Source organism: Rhinolophus ferrumequinum, chromosome 22 (genome assembly GCF_004115265.2).
Source record: "Rhinolophus ferrumequinum isolate MPI-CBG mRhiFer1 chromosome 22, mRhiFer1_v1.p, whole genome shotgun sequence".
In the NCBI taxonomy this organism is placed as follows: Eukaryota; Metazoa; Chordata; class Mammalia; order Chiroptera; family Rhinolophidae; genus Rhinolophus; species Rhinolophus ferrumequinum.
The window spans coordinates 16956148-16971131 of record NC_046305.1 but is presented as its reverse complement, the minus strand read 5'-3'; the positions used below and the strand labels follow the sequence as shown (position 1 = coordinate 16971131).

General features: G+C 37.1%; 1 protein-coding gene across 1 annotated transcript in view; it reads right to left on the bottom strand.

Annotated features, from left to right (window-relative positions):
* Positions 1-2292: 2292 nt before the first annotated feature.
* HMCN1 (hemicentin 1) overlaps positions 2293-14984 on the bottom strand; it is a 398555-nt gene continuing 385863 nt past the window's right edge. The window contains exons 105-107 of the mRNA XM_033093361.1: positions 11526-11645; positions 5285-5411; positions 2293-3779 (exon numbers count right to left, since the gene is read on the bottom strand). Of these exons, the coding sequence (XP_032949252.1) occupies positions 3413-3779; positions 5285-5411; positions 11526-11645 (614 nt within the window). The 3' untranslated portion in view covers positions 2293-3412. The remainder of the gene's footprint in view (positions 3780-5284; positions 5412-11525; positions 11646-14984) is intronic.

Here is a 14984-nt window from a genome sequence, read left to right as displayed (position 1 = left end):
ACATTTTGAAAATGTGTTTTAGATACCTGGGCAAGTTTGTTGATACATTCTTTCAGTGTCCCTACAGAGTTGGAACAAGCCGTGGCCAACGGGACATGTCAGGCACTGCCTCCACACATGGAACTGTTTTATTTGGGAGCCCAGGCCAGAGCACGAGTGGTCTCTATCCTGCTGTCTGACTGGGAGGTGGAGGAAACTGGAAACATCGGGACATTAGCTTGTGTGGATTACAAGCTTGAAAATTCAGCATCCTGGGAGCCTGAAAACCAGTAGAATGAGAACAAAGTGGCTCAGTGCAAAAGGGCAGCCTCCTCACACCAGAAAATCATGTGGCAGCTAAAGACTTTCTCTTTGTCCCATTGTTCCCTCCAGAATGCCTGGAGAGAAAGCAAGCAATCGTCCCATTGGATTAAAGTGTCTTATTATCATTAGGAACATTCTTAGGAGGCCAGAACACAGGGGTTCTCTGTGGGCTTGAGTCACACACACACACCCATCCATCCATCCATCCATTTATGGGTATGGACATAAGTCTTAAAGAGAAAAACAAGTCTCATAGGGAGAGGAAGATAAAAGAATAAGGCCTTATTTACCAACTGTCCTTGCGAATAGTGAGTAGGGAGCATCTGTTGGTTGAATGAATGTAAAACCACGGGAAGTTTTTTTCTTTTTGAAAGGCAGCTGGTAGAGACAGTTTTTCCTCTTTCACATGCCTTCTTACTAGGATCCATCCTCCCTGTCTCTCGTCAACACCAATGCTGGCTCCTTATCCCCAACCCACCCAAAGCAACAGGAACACAGGAAACACATGTATACATATTGCCTATGGCTGCTTTTGTGCTAAAATGGCATAGTTAAGGAGTGGCAAGAGAAACCATATGGCCTATAAAGCTAAACTATTTACTCTTTCCCTTTACAGAAAAACTTTTCTGACCACCAGTGTAGACCCTACTTTTTGTAAGATCAGATTTTAATTAATTATATTGTTGGCAGACTTCCTATGACATGTAAGGGATTGTATATATTTGAATCTAATATTACCTATTAGATTTCTCATTTCCCCTTTGGTTTCTTCCTTCCTTTGGAGATCTTCTCTTTTTCTGCTAGTCATCCCACCTGGGGTTTTTGTGGAATTTGCAGGATCAGAGGCCTGTAATGGCAACATACGAGACGGGGGCTTGCTCCTTACAGCTCTGCGAGGTGCTGTAACGGGCTTCCACACCTTGTTCTGTCATCCTAAGGGAACATTCAGGCTTGATAATGAATATCATTGTCTTATTGGCTCAACTACTAGGTTAGGATGAGGCATTTCAAGGACATTTTGTCAAAAGTACTTGAGTAAAGCCAACATTCTGGCTAGATCTTCTGGCTTCACACAGGAATTTCCAAATCAAATATTGTGCTAACCAGAAGTCCATTTCCTACAAATGACTGAGCAGAAGAGCATGGCTGGTCCCTCTGTGCTTGCAGAACACTGGACAGAGAATATGAGGCAGAGTAATGCGGTTTAATTTAGAAAGTTCAATCATCAGGGTAATGTGTTGAAACTGTTTACCAAAGTAGGCTGCAGCGTGTCCCTTCCAAGGACTGAGGAGTCACGCAGATGTCTTGACTATATTTAACCAGCATTTCTCCAAGTGTTCAGTGAGATATTATAATATAGTGGGGGGAAAAAGGCTTGTGATGAAATATTTTGGAAAATGTTTACTTGAACAAACTAAATCTCTTTATTATGTACTTCGAAGATCTTTTAAGTGTCAGTATTTCATAGTAAATATTTAATACTAGGAGAACACATTATACAGTGTTTTCCAAACTTGTTTGACTATGGAACCCACGATCTACAGAATATTCTTTGGCAAACACTGATTTAGGCAATCACCTGCATGTCTGCCAGGCTGTAGACTAGATGATTTTTCCAGGTTATTTGAATAATGTGACTCTAGGTAAAAATCATTCACTCACAGGCCACAATTAGGCTTTCACAAGTGTATTACCTATCACAGGTAGGAGATGAGATATAAAGAAACAGTTTAAGTAGGTGAGAAAACTGTCATGCAACGCACATGTCATTTGACTAGGAGGCATAAGAAGTAGAAGGTATAACATTCTGCCACTAATTAGCTGTGTTGACTTAAAGAAGTTACATAAGTTATCTGAGTCTCAGGATTCTGACCTATAAAATGTGAATAACAATACAGTACTAACCTACTACAAGAGCTGTTGTGATGATTACATCATGATATGTGTGACGTATGCACATACGTATGGTGTGACTATAAACTCTAATTAACCTGTTATAGCTGTAAGGAAGCAAATTTTAGGTTTTCAAAAATGTTAGGAAAAAGGATGTGAAAATTTTATTTAGGCTGGTTTTCTTGTAACATTGTTTTTCTTATAAAATAATTTTATAAAAGAGTCCATCAAGATATTACATAGAAAATACACACTAAGGTAATATATATACACTTCATAAAAATAGAATACATCTTGGCAATTGCTTCCAGAGTCTGTTACCACCATGTACAGTGTATTGACGTTTAACATTTATGCTAATTTGAACATATGAGATTTTTAAAGAAAAACAAAATTGTCCCGTTGATATTGTAAAAAATTGTTTCCAATTGACAGGAAAGTAAAAAGAATTCTGGAATGTAAAAGTTAAGGAGCTAACTGAATGTAAGGTTATATCAAGATGGTAGAGTAAAGATCCATGCCATCAATAATTATCTAAGAACAAAGTAATATTTTTTTCTATTATAAGTGGTTCAACTGATTTTACAAAACCACTAAAATAATATCCTCACTTTGGATGTTCAATCAAGGTAAGCACCATTTGGGATCAAACTAACCTCCTAGAAGTTGTACTATATTTCTAAAATGAGTGGCATTTCTTTTTAAAGTTAAAATAGGTATATAAGTCCTATTGTGAAATAGCAATACTTAAAAAAAAAGCATCTTCATAAGTTATTTAATAAGCTTTGATCAAAGCACATAGCAACCAGTTTTATTATTTTGAAAGTCACCAAATGCTCAAAAATCTCCTTGGCTTTGAATTATTATTATAGTTATTTTTGCTTTTCTTTTTTTAGGAAAGTTATCTTAGTTACTATACTGCCATAAAACATCGCTGATGTGTCCTGTTAGATGTTCAGAATAATCTTTGGAAAGTAACTGCTCCAGTGTAATAAATAAAGAAAAGAAGGGACTTTTCTAGACCTTACCAAAAGATGGAACCATGGTGGGATCGTGAAAATACCTCAGCGGTATCAAGGAAGGCACACACAACAGAGCATAGCACCATTTTCAAGTTGCCAAGATTGCAACTGTTCAGGAGACGGTAATGTGGAAGGGGCCTTGATTCCTGTGGTTAATGCAGTTTAAATATGTGGATTAGGCTTTGGAGAGCTTCTTAGTACGGATAGGCAGACACAGCTATATACACTATAAATGTGGTCTGATATTCAATGGTCCCATTGGCACTGTAGGATAAGGCTCGAACCCTCATGCGGTAGGTCTCTGGTTCTCGGAGCGGTCGCGTTGTGTACACCACTCCTTTCAAGTTTTCATCCCGTAAGGCAAAAGGAACAGTGTGTTCCTGATCGACCATGAGAAAACTTGTCCTGGGATGCATCACTCCGTCCTGCGTGTATGCGACCAGCCGGATTAGATCTTGATTGGCGGCTATTCCAAATGGGAGGGAGACAAATTTGTATTCCAAGGCATATGGGCTCAAGGCACAGTCCAAATCATTGGGTGGACAGTTCTTGAGGCAGAACCTGCGGACAACAAACACATGAAACGCATATAGTTGTCTGGCTGGGAGGCAGAAGACATGAGGCAGGTGTACATGATCCATGACAACTTTCGGGCATTACAGGCAGGAGACAGTCTGACTGCAAGAGCAGTAAGGCTCACCCCATGTTGTGTCACTAACTCGAACCAGATGCCAGATGGTTATGAGCGTATGCTGGTCTCGAGTCAAATATCTATCTCTCAGCTCCATTAAAGTCAGAAGCTTTTGAACCACGGAAGTAAGTATGAGTACCAAGAGTAGCTTCAAAAAGTCAGTTTTGGAAATAGAAGCATCTGCACTTATATTGGAAACAAGTATTTCTTAAAGAGGAAATACAGGCTATTTTAAAAGTTTAATATCTATCCTAATGCTGTTTGAAAGCTGAAATAGAAATAATGACATTTGATTTATTTCTTTTTTGAAAATAATAAAAGGTCGATTAGGAGCCCTGGAAGAAAAGCCTTTTTTTGTGTTCATCTTCCATATATTTTAGATTAAAAATATTGTATTTTCTTTTTCCTGAGCCCCATTCGCTGTGTTTGAGTCATCATGACTTTTAAATTGTCTGCCAAAAATCACTGGTAATAAAGAGAAAAAAATTTTTTAAATGTGTACAAAGGTCCATTTTTCCGAAGATACAGATTCTTCAGTCAGATTATTTTTAGAAGTTTTATAAAAGTGTATTTTTAATTTTCTCCTCCTTTTTATTCCGCTCAGTCCAGATATGAAGAGCTTTTTAGTGGATCTGGGCAGTCTGCACTAGACCATGTTACAGTAACTTGGTAGTCACTGCTAAGAGGAAAATCAAAGTGTGAGTTCCAACTAGCATTGGTTTTCAGAACCACCTTCCTATTAGCAGATTCTATTCAGGAAGACCATTATCTGTGAAGCACCCCATAACTTGGTACCTGAACAGAGTACAACGTTTCTGTAAGGGGAGGGACAAATAGTAGAGAAGTTGATTCAGAACTCAGGGAAGACTGTTTCAGACAGCAGGAAACGTATGAACAGGCAGACGACTGACTCATCCTTGCTCAACCCCTTTTCTCATGAAGTCACCATGAGTCATCACAGTGATGGCCAACGTACTTCTTGGAGGGCTGTAAGTGCGGAGAGACCTTACAACTCTGTGGCAACACAAACGGAAACAAGAACATTTCAGGGAAAGGCGGGCTCTTTCACCCACCCCCTGAAATGCTCACTGCTGAGGCCAAATTCTAGATGATGTCCGGTGGATTACACGCTGGGGAGGCTGCTCCGGGAAACCTGGGCGGCCCAAAGTGATAGTTTAGGCCGCAGTGGGGGCTGTGGGATGAGTTCACGTCTTGCCCATTCATTGAAGAAGGAACACACTGTTACTCCATACCCCCTGAGGTTAGTGATTTCCTGTGAGTTAAAGATGACTATACAGACAGAGTTTGTGGGCCAAGGACAGAGAGAAAGAAGGATTTTTCAAAAGCATGTCTGTGAAGAGAAGGCAAGACATACCCTGAGACGGGATCCCGTTGGTAGTTGGGAGGACAAGGCGTATCAATGCACTGGTAGCTTCCTCTCATGTTGAAGCACATGCGATTCGGCCCACAGCGCACATTCTGCTCCAGACACTCATCAACATCTAGCAACAACACAAGGAACACGCAGTGTCAGCAACACAGGTCAGAACAGGCCTTCAGAGCAGGCGTTGCGGGAGCGTTGGCCTGGAATGCCCAGGGTTGGTCGCCTCCCCATGAATGGACTTGGTAGCTCTACCTAAGCTTCCTCACCCAGGAAGTGGCCACCCTGAAACCTGATGTGCGATTTATCAGGGTGCTTTGAGCATAAGTTATTTTAAAAAACACGTGAAAGGACACAGAAAAAGCAGCACTGTAAAAGCAGGAGGGAAGCTATTAAGAACTCTCTGGTGTTTTCTGTATTTGGAAAATAGAGTCCATTTGAGTTTTATAAAGCAAATAATACTTTTAAGTTCACTAAAAACAAGGTACAAATTTAAAGTACACTTTTGAACCTTTTGATCTCTTTAAAATGTAGGTGATCCTTCCCTAGTATTTTGTTTTGTAAGTTCAAACTGTTGAGTGGAAGTCAGGGTAGTGGAAATTAAGAGTCAAGTCATAAATTCGGAGGAGACTGTGCAGGTCAGTCAGATTGCATGGAGAGAGAGAATACAGACAAAAGCAGGTTCAAATGAATAACCCAAGGGCCACGATCCCAAGTTTGAGCAAATCAGAACTGTAGAGTCCATCCTATGTTGTTATGGTGAAGGGGTGTTCTCCCTAGGGTAATGGAGAAACATGTAAAAGAAAAGGTCTTTATTTTAAATAAAAACACACATAAATCACTAAAATGAAGAAACATCTTAATTTTTCAGGTTTCCGAAAATGAGTGTTTTTGAGCCATGATTCTTAACTTGGGGTTCATTTTTGAGTATCAGACGATCCGTGAATGAAAATGTTTTTGTGCATGAGTGTGTGTGTGTGTGTGTGTGTGTGAGAGAGAGAGAGAGAGAGAGAGAGAGAGAGAGAGAGAGAGAGAGAGAGAGAGAATGGATTTTCTGGAAAGAGGGTCCAGAGTTCAACAAAATTTTTAAGGGGTTTTGAGATTCCAAAGTTAAGAACCATATTTTCGAGCAACAATTTCAGACTGTGGTATTTGCATTCCCATGGTGGTGCATGAAAGCTTTCCAGTAGCATGAGAGCAGGAAAAAATTTCAGGGAACCAGTTTCCATTCAGGACTTCATTTTTCCTAAGTTCTCCTTTGCTAAAACCAATCTGCCTAAGAGCTTGGTTTGCAGCCCAGGGTTCTCCTTTCTCCTCTTCCCTCTTACATCCTTCTGCTTTACAAAACACAGGTTTCTATTAATCCCTAGTCTCTTTATGATACGTGGGTATAAAATGCTTCGAGGCACATACACAGGGTGAGAACATATTGATGGTGACAGGCCTTATTTAATCATGGCTACAAACCAATGGTTTTAGCTCTCTATTTTAAATTAAATTTCAGAAGTGAACTGATTGTCATGGGAAAACCTACTAATACTTTTACCTGAATAGAAAAATGACCTTAGACTTTTTCTCACAGTCAATCTGCTTGTTTAACAATGAGTACAGGCTTTTAAATTATATAGGGGTCATCCTCCATTAACTGAGTGAGTTATGTCTGCAGCTCCAAAATTTTGATGAAAATATATTTAAAACATGTGCACATTGAACAACAATGCCAGAATTCACATCCCTTGCAACTACTTAAAGGTTATTTTTTAAAAGCATGAGTTAAATATAAGGTTTTCAAATTTCTTTTTGAAGTAGGCAAGCAAAAAATTTGAAGACTATTTACTTTAGCGAAAGTCTAAGTCAATTGGCTGCGTTTAGCAATCCTCTTTTTTTAGTATTTGAATAAACATAGATCCTGATGTATAGGAGGGAACAAATATAATTAATTGACCCAAATAAGTTCTCTGGAGAAGTAGGTCCTAAAGGCAAATGCACTTCTATCTTGGAATCGGTACCAAGACCAATGGGCATACGTAATTATTATGTCATTTCACAGGAAGTGACTTGGTATCTGCATGATGGTATTTCTATTGGAGTTGGGTTAAAGTTGTGAAGTTCTTTTGTGGACTCTTAAGTAACTTGAAATAGTGCTATAAAAAAAGAGAAAGGAGAGAAGAAATTCCTAGAGACAGTAGTCATTCCCCTTTATCCGAGGGTGATATATTCCAACACGCCCAGTGGATGTCTGAAACTGCACATAGTACCAAACCCTATTATATATTATGTTTTTTCCCCACATATACGTACCTATAATAAAGTGTAATTTATAAATTGGTACAATAAGAAACTAACAATAACAATAATAAAATAGAATAATTATAACAGCATATGGGAATAAAATTTATGTGCATGTAATCTCTCACTCTGATAACCCATCTGATAACTGAGATGGTCACTAAGTGACTCGGGAGGGATTAGTAGACACAGTGTAGATATGCTGGACAAAGGGATGATTCCCGTCCTAAGCAGGACGGAGTGGGAGGGCTCGAGATTTCATCAGGTTACTCAGAATCGTGCTCAATTGAAAACTTGAGAATTGTTTATTTGTGGAATTTTCTATTTAATATGTTCAGATTGTGGTTGATCTGGGTAACTGAAACCTTGAAAAGTGAAACCGTGGGTGAGGGAGAACTGCATATTAATCATGGACAATACATGTTAAATTTTATTTCCGAATTATTGACTACTTGAATTTCTGTCTTAAAAATGAGCATTTTAGGTTGGTTTCAAATATATTCTGTTTTCTAAGGAAATGACAAAAAATGTAATTATTTACTTTAAACTTAATAGTCTGCACAAAGGAAAAAGATATTGGGCCAGACTGATACGGAGTAAGTACTTACTTGACTTTTTAGTTACTGAAATGTGCTGACAATGTGCTCTCTCTATTACTAATTTTATACTAGGACTAGTTTTCCTACAGGAATGAAACACAGTATGAAACAAATTTTTATTTCGCTTAAGTCTTGCCTATTATCTCTGTAAACCAATTTCTAATTATGATTTTATCTGTCAGAAGTGCTTCATCTCCTTAACAAAATAAGATGGCCTCAAAAGGTAATGAAAAGACCTCTAGGGAAATGTGAAAGAAATTCAATTAGCCTTATCTTCTTTTCTCTCATAAAAGAATAAGAACAAAAACCAAAAACCAAAAAACATTCCCTTCACACCCATCCTCCAAATTTCATTTTAGCTATTAGTTTTTATAGTGAACTCATGGAGAAACATGGAGGCCAATGACCAGCAAGGGCCCATGAAAATGGTGGCGTGGAGACCAGAATATGGACATACGTCTGTGTGCATAAGAACAGCTACTTTATCATATATTTTCACTGGCTAAATCTATACACAAATATCAGAATCTAATATACAAAATATTTGTTCTTAGCCCATAATAATGTACACTTCCCATAGACAAGCTTTTTAAAGTATTTGAGCTTCTGGGTAGGTGGCCCTTCTTTGTCTTCCATCTATTACTCCCTCCTCAGGTATCATATAGGCACTCACTCTACTCTCTGTGCTCATTCTTTCTACTCATGGGCCTTAAAAAAAGAAGCCAGAAAGAATGCAGAAATCGTGTAGTCTTCTGTTAACTGACAATGTGGTGATGTCTGGTTTTTATGTACTATTATAAGAAAATTATTGTAATAGAAATTATAGTCATTTTATAACATAAGCATTATTGCTACAAGAAAAAAAAACGAAGGTAAGCTGAAAAACTTTCATACTAATAGCTTAATAGCATTAGAACATATGAATGCATTTCACCAAGGGCTTCTGGATACATTACAAAATAATTTAGGATAAACGAGCTTGAAACATTCATCTTACAGAAAGTATAGAGTAATTCTGATTCTTGATAAATATGGATTACTTTTAAAAACTTGGATAGATTAGAACACTCATTTCAAATGCAATGCCAATACAATGTTTAAAAATGTTTAGAATTAGAATTGTGGTACTTAAAGATTTTTCAGTTTCTCCTATTTCTTGTTCAAATCACGACTGGTCATGTTTGCTGTTTTTCATTTTGCCATCTGGTGACTTCTACTTTTGATTAGAATCTCTGTCCTTGATCAATGTCAAATTCACTTTAACTTCCTTTTTATTACTCATATTTCTATCACTAATGTATAAAACTTCGAAAATGCATATGTGAATGAAAAGTAGTCTTTTGTTCCTCATAAATGCCTCAAACACTTTCGAAAGCTATAAAAAGACGCCAAGTTACTCTTTAGCGTAAAGACCTCTTTAAAGGGCATAATTGTTTTCTTTCATGTCTTTTTTAAAACCACAAAAATATGCAACCTATTTAAATTGCAACCATTTCAAATGACACCTGCTTCTGATTTGTCTGCATTATTTTCCACACTCTGAAGCACAACTGAAGTTGGAAAATGTTTAAACTGAATAAGTGACAAGGGCAATTAAAATACAAACTGGGATAATTTAGAAAAGAGGAAAAGGAGAATATGACGTGATATAATCCTTAAAAATCTGGCTAAGCGGTTTGCCGTCCAGTTGGTTATTCAAAATGCTTCAGTATCTAGCCTGCTTCCTTCCATGGTGCGTGGTGTAGCTCTAGGAAGTGTAATGTTAGTGTTGGCCATTGCCACCTCTTCAGAAGGATTTTTGGGTTGAAAAGCTGGGTAAAATTATACAACAGGGACCATATAAATGCTCTCACCTCACTTTGCAGCCATAGTACAACAATCCTGGTGCTCAGAGTATCATAGGAGAGACAAAAGACTACTCTAGACGTTATGAGATCTGAGATCAAATCCTACTTTTGCTTGACGGTTTTAGGATACTGAGCCTCACATAATCACTCCGAGAATCGGTTTTGGTATCTGTAGGATGGGCACAAATTATTGCTCTTGACAAATCTGTATGGCTGATTAAAATGAGATCATCATTGACTTGGAAAAACAAAACTATCATATAAATATGTTATTCCAGTTTTTCAAATCTCAGTAAAAGGTTCTTTTACTTTCTTAATAAATATTTGGTGACTGCTGGCTGGGAGCAAAGATTATTATTGTGTTTACTTTTCTTCTCCAGCCCACATGATCCAGTGGGGACTTAGGGAGTGTACATGAGTAAATGGGGGGAGCAGGGGTGGGGAGCTCAGGGTACCTCAGGGGACGCCATTGTCCATCCTGGTTTTGTCTCCAGGACACATTTTCCATGAGCTGCATCCTGGCACATCTTTTCCGACTCTCACAGAGAAGGAATGTTCAATCTAAATTCGATTGCTCCTGATAAAGCACTATTTTGGAGATTTTATTTGCTGTACTTTAGAAAAGGATATAGCTTGTACATGAGAGAAATTAATATAATTCAGAGGCTAAGACCTACATTATGGTCCTAGATTTTGTCCACAAAATTGAGAAGGTGTCTAAGAAGATTTTCAAGATTTATATAAGTTCTTATTTCTTTTTAATCTCAGTGTACATTGCAATACACCTTATCAAAGTGCAATGCTCCTTTCATGTTTTTGTGTAAAACGATACTATTGACATTGATATTTTTTCTTTCTACTACCACTGTACATTGTCCAAAACTCCGTTATAGCACCTATAACCTTGTATGTTTATTATGTTCTTATTTTCATGCCTGTCTCCACTAGAATCTAAGATTTCAAAGGGAAGAAAATGCATATCATTCATTGGTTTAAACCTTTTGCATTCTGCAATGCTAGAACATGATTGTTTAACGTTATTCATAGACTCAAACAATGAATGGATTATTTAACTGATTTACCCACCGATATCCAAGCCAAAATATAAAATAATGCCTAACACTGAAGTACGTTTACTGGGCACTCTTTCCATTTCCCCTTCCATCTTAGATGAATTATGGGAGGAAAAAATGTTTGAAGAGGTCTATCCCCATTACATTTTAAAAATATATAAGATGAACTGGTTCAGGCATTCTTAGTCTTCCTAGTAAGACCATACCAAAAATGTTTTCAACTATGTTTTTTTTCTTAATTGCTTTCTCATTGCTTCTCCTATGGCAAAAGTAATGTTTAAAGATAAGTCAAACCACCAGGAATGAGAAAGAAAAGGAGGCAACTAGGAGAATAATTATTCAGAAAAAGGAAACATTTAATTTCTCACACTTTCCTATGTTGGTTTTAAGTCAAACTGCAGCAATAATCATCCCAACGTCGTCTCACCTTGACATGTCTTTCCATTGAGCATGAGCTGATAGCCAGCTGGACAGACACATTGATAGCTTCCAAAGGTATTTTTACACTCATGTTGGCAGGCGTCTCTATTTTCACATTCATCGATATCTGTGTGGAGAGAAAGCAGAGTGTATAAGCATGCAAAAGAAAGGCAGAAACTGTGACAGAACCAACTATTAGGTTGATGCAAAAATAACTGCGATTTAAAAGGTTAAAAATAATTGCAAAAACCGCAATTATTTTTGCACCAAACTATATAAACAAGCTGTTGATACACAATAGACAAACTTCTTCGTGATCTAACACTCATGTGTTTAAAAATGCTCAAAGCTGTTTTACATCAGAGTCTGTTTTTAATGGAGTCTAATATAAACTGTGCTGTTTTATAAAATATGAACATCTCTTCTGTGTATAAACACATATAAGCTGAAACCCCCAAATGGCCAATTTTTATATTAGTTAAGAAAGTAAGACTGGAATGACAGACAAAAAAGATTTGTCCAAGATCCTAGACCACCAAAGTACTAAACTCTTGACAGAATAGTAGGATTTACCTAAAAGATAAAGTTTCTATTGAGATTAATTGGAAAAAGGAATGTTAGTTTTTATTTTATTTAAACTTTAGCTGCCTCTCTCCCTCTCCCCCTGCACCTGCCCCCAACACCCATGCAGTTTCCCATACATAGATATTATCAAGTGGCAGTGTTTTTATTTTCTAAATAGGAATAGGCATCAAAATTCATATAATTGTAAAGTACTAATGGCAACTATATATATATGTATATATATGTATATATATATGTATATATGTGTGTGTGTATATATGTGTGTACACACACACACACACACACACACACACACACATATAGTTGCTGTGTTACCTTGAGCAGGCCACTTAACTTCTCAGGATCTCAGTTGATCTTTCTGCCAAAAGGAGTCATCAATACAATCTCCTTACTTTACAGATTTTTGGAAGGTTCATATACAGTAATATATGTGAAAGCATTTTCTAAACTATAAAAAGATATCTACCTGTTGTAATTAAACAAAGCCAAGAAAATAGCAATACAAAGGAGAGTGAGAATAGGTGATAATTAACAATTAATTCTTATTTGCTTTCAGGATAAGAGATGTGATTTGGGAGGCCTCAGATTTCTTGCCCCAACTGTATTTTGCTTTGACTAATATTAAAATTTGATCACAGTCCCTGAGCACCCACCAACCAATGGAAGAATGAAGATGAGAACATGACCTGAAATGGAAATAGGAATCTATCAGGTGAAAGTACAGAGAAGAGAAGGTGAAAACTGGGAGATGTCTCAGAGAAAAAGGATCTGTTCATTTTGCATATGCTCAGAATAGAATTGCAATGATTGAAAATCTATTAATGATAAACACTCATCAAATACTTCTCAATGTTTTTGCCCTATTTTAGTTAACCAAAGCATTCATTCCAGAACTTAAGTGTTATTTTTGCTTTTTCCCTTTATAATCTGCTTTAACCTAGAATAACAATGCAAGTGATGTTGAACTTCAAGTAGTCCACATCGCACTTCCAGGATATGAATTTTAAAGTGGCCCCAGAGTGATTTCTGCATTCAGAAGCACTGGAATCTTCATTTTTCCTATGAAGCTTTGGAATCAATTCCTTAAAAAGCTAATTTTTACCCAAGTCTAATAAGATTCCATAGTGTTAATCTGAATCTTTTGTAAGTTGTCTATCCCATATGATTAATTAGAGGCATTTGGTGTTCATTGCAAGTTGCTCATCACATAATTCCAAAGCTGTCTGCAGTCTTGGTGTAAATTTCTCTATTAGTACCAACACTATAAAATACTCACCATATTTAAAGAAATACTTCTAAAGGTCCAAACATTTAACTGCCCCCAACTAAAACTTAACTGTCCAGTAATTGACTAGTTATGGAAGTTTAATTTAGATTCTCCAAGATTGGTCCTCACTCTGAAACAGTAGCTGCCTCAAACAGAAGATAGGTTGAGGAAGATAATTCCTATAAACATAGTACTAGTGTAAGATAAACACAAAGACATAGAAAACATTTATAACCCACTACCATGATGAAACTACAGGACACAGATAGTGATAAAGAAATAGAACATTGGGTTATTAACCAGGAACACTTTCTTAAAATGACTTGGGCCTTCAGATGATTGAGAAAAAGTCAGCTAGATGATATATGGTGTCATCTATATGGTGTGGGAAGGTAGCTTCATTCATTTATCATCATAGATACAAGATTGGGGGGCAGGAGAATACAGGTAGAAAAGAAGAACTTGTCTAAAAGGAAGGGCAAGAGTGGGATGAGCATAGGATATGAAAACCCTTCAGTGGGAATAACTATTTGGAAGAAACTTTGAAAGACAAAATGCCAGATGCTAATTCTGTCAATAAAAGAACAGTGAAAAGTTTTAACTAAGAGAGTCAGATCAAAATGTGGGCATAAAAGAATTACCAATAGAATGGTTTGGAGAGGTCGAGAGCTGTGTTTGCTATACAAACAAGGGCATAGAATCCACTTAGCAATTAGGCAGTGTTTGACCAGATGGGACAAAACGTTAAGTTGTTAAGGTTTGAGTTTAAGGAGTAAAAGAAACTAGCACTCTCCACAGTTCTAGGAAGCTGATCACAGGAAGAAGACTTCATATCTATCATATTAAGTTTCAGATACATCAGGACATCTAGATAGGAAAGTTCTGGGAAAATATGGACCTAAAGAAAAAAGGTTACCGTTGAAGTGCCCAGAGGATTTGAGAGTCCAGCTGAGTAGAGGTGATATGAGAAGGTGGTCGACTCCAAGGGTGACTAAGGAAGCATGTCTCAGAAAATAATGATGCAGGAACAGGCTTCAAACAAGTAACAAAAGAAATGACAAAAACTGACGTCGGCAGGAGAAGACGTTTTTAAAATGTTTAAAAGAAATGTTTAACAGAAAGCATATTGAGGGGAAAGTAAGGAAAGTATAAAACACTTAAGGAAAATGCAAGAAAACGAGATTGGTATAAGGGTCTTTTAAATTTAACCATAATTTCTTTCTTCCCTCCCTTCTTGCCTCCCTCTTCCCTTTCGTTCTTGCTTTCTTTTTTCATCTAACAAAGAAGGGGCTAATTCCCGTTTGCTAATTCCTCTTGGTGCATAGCTCAACGACATGCAAACTATGAATACTCACAGAAAACGGAATTAAATGAATGACAGATGTTAATGTTTGCAACTTAGCAGGAAACAAGGTCTCAATTCTTGAGTTGGAAATTACACTTCAATTTTGCAAACAAATTGAATTACAGACTTGTGAGATTAGATAAAGATATTGAAAGCACATATTTTAGAATGATGGAAGCAACTTAATTTTGTCCTGGCTCACAAGATCTTTTCAGTGACATACATATACACAAAATAATCGAACTGGAAAATTCCACGGGGAGTGTAGG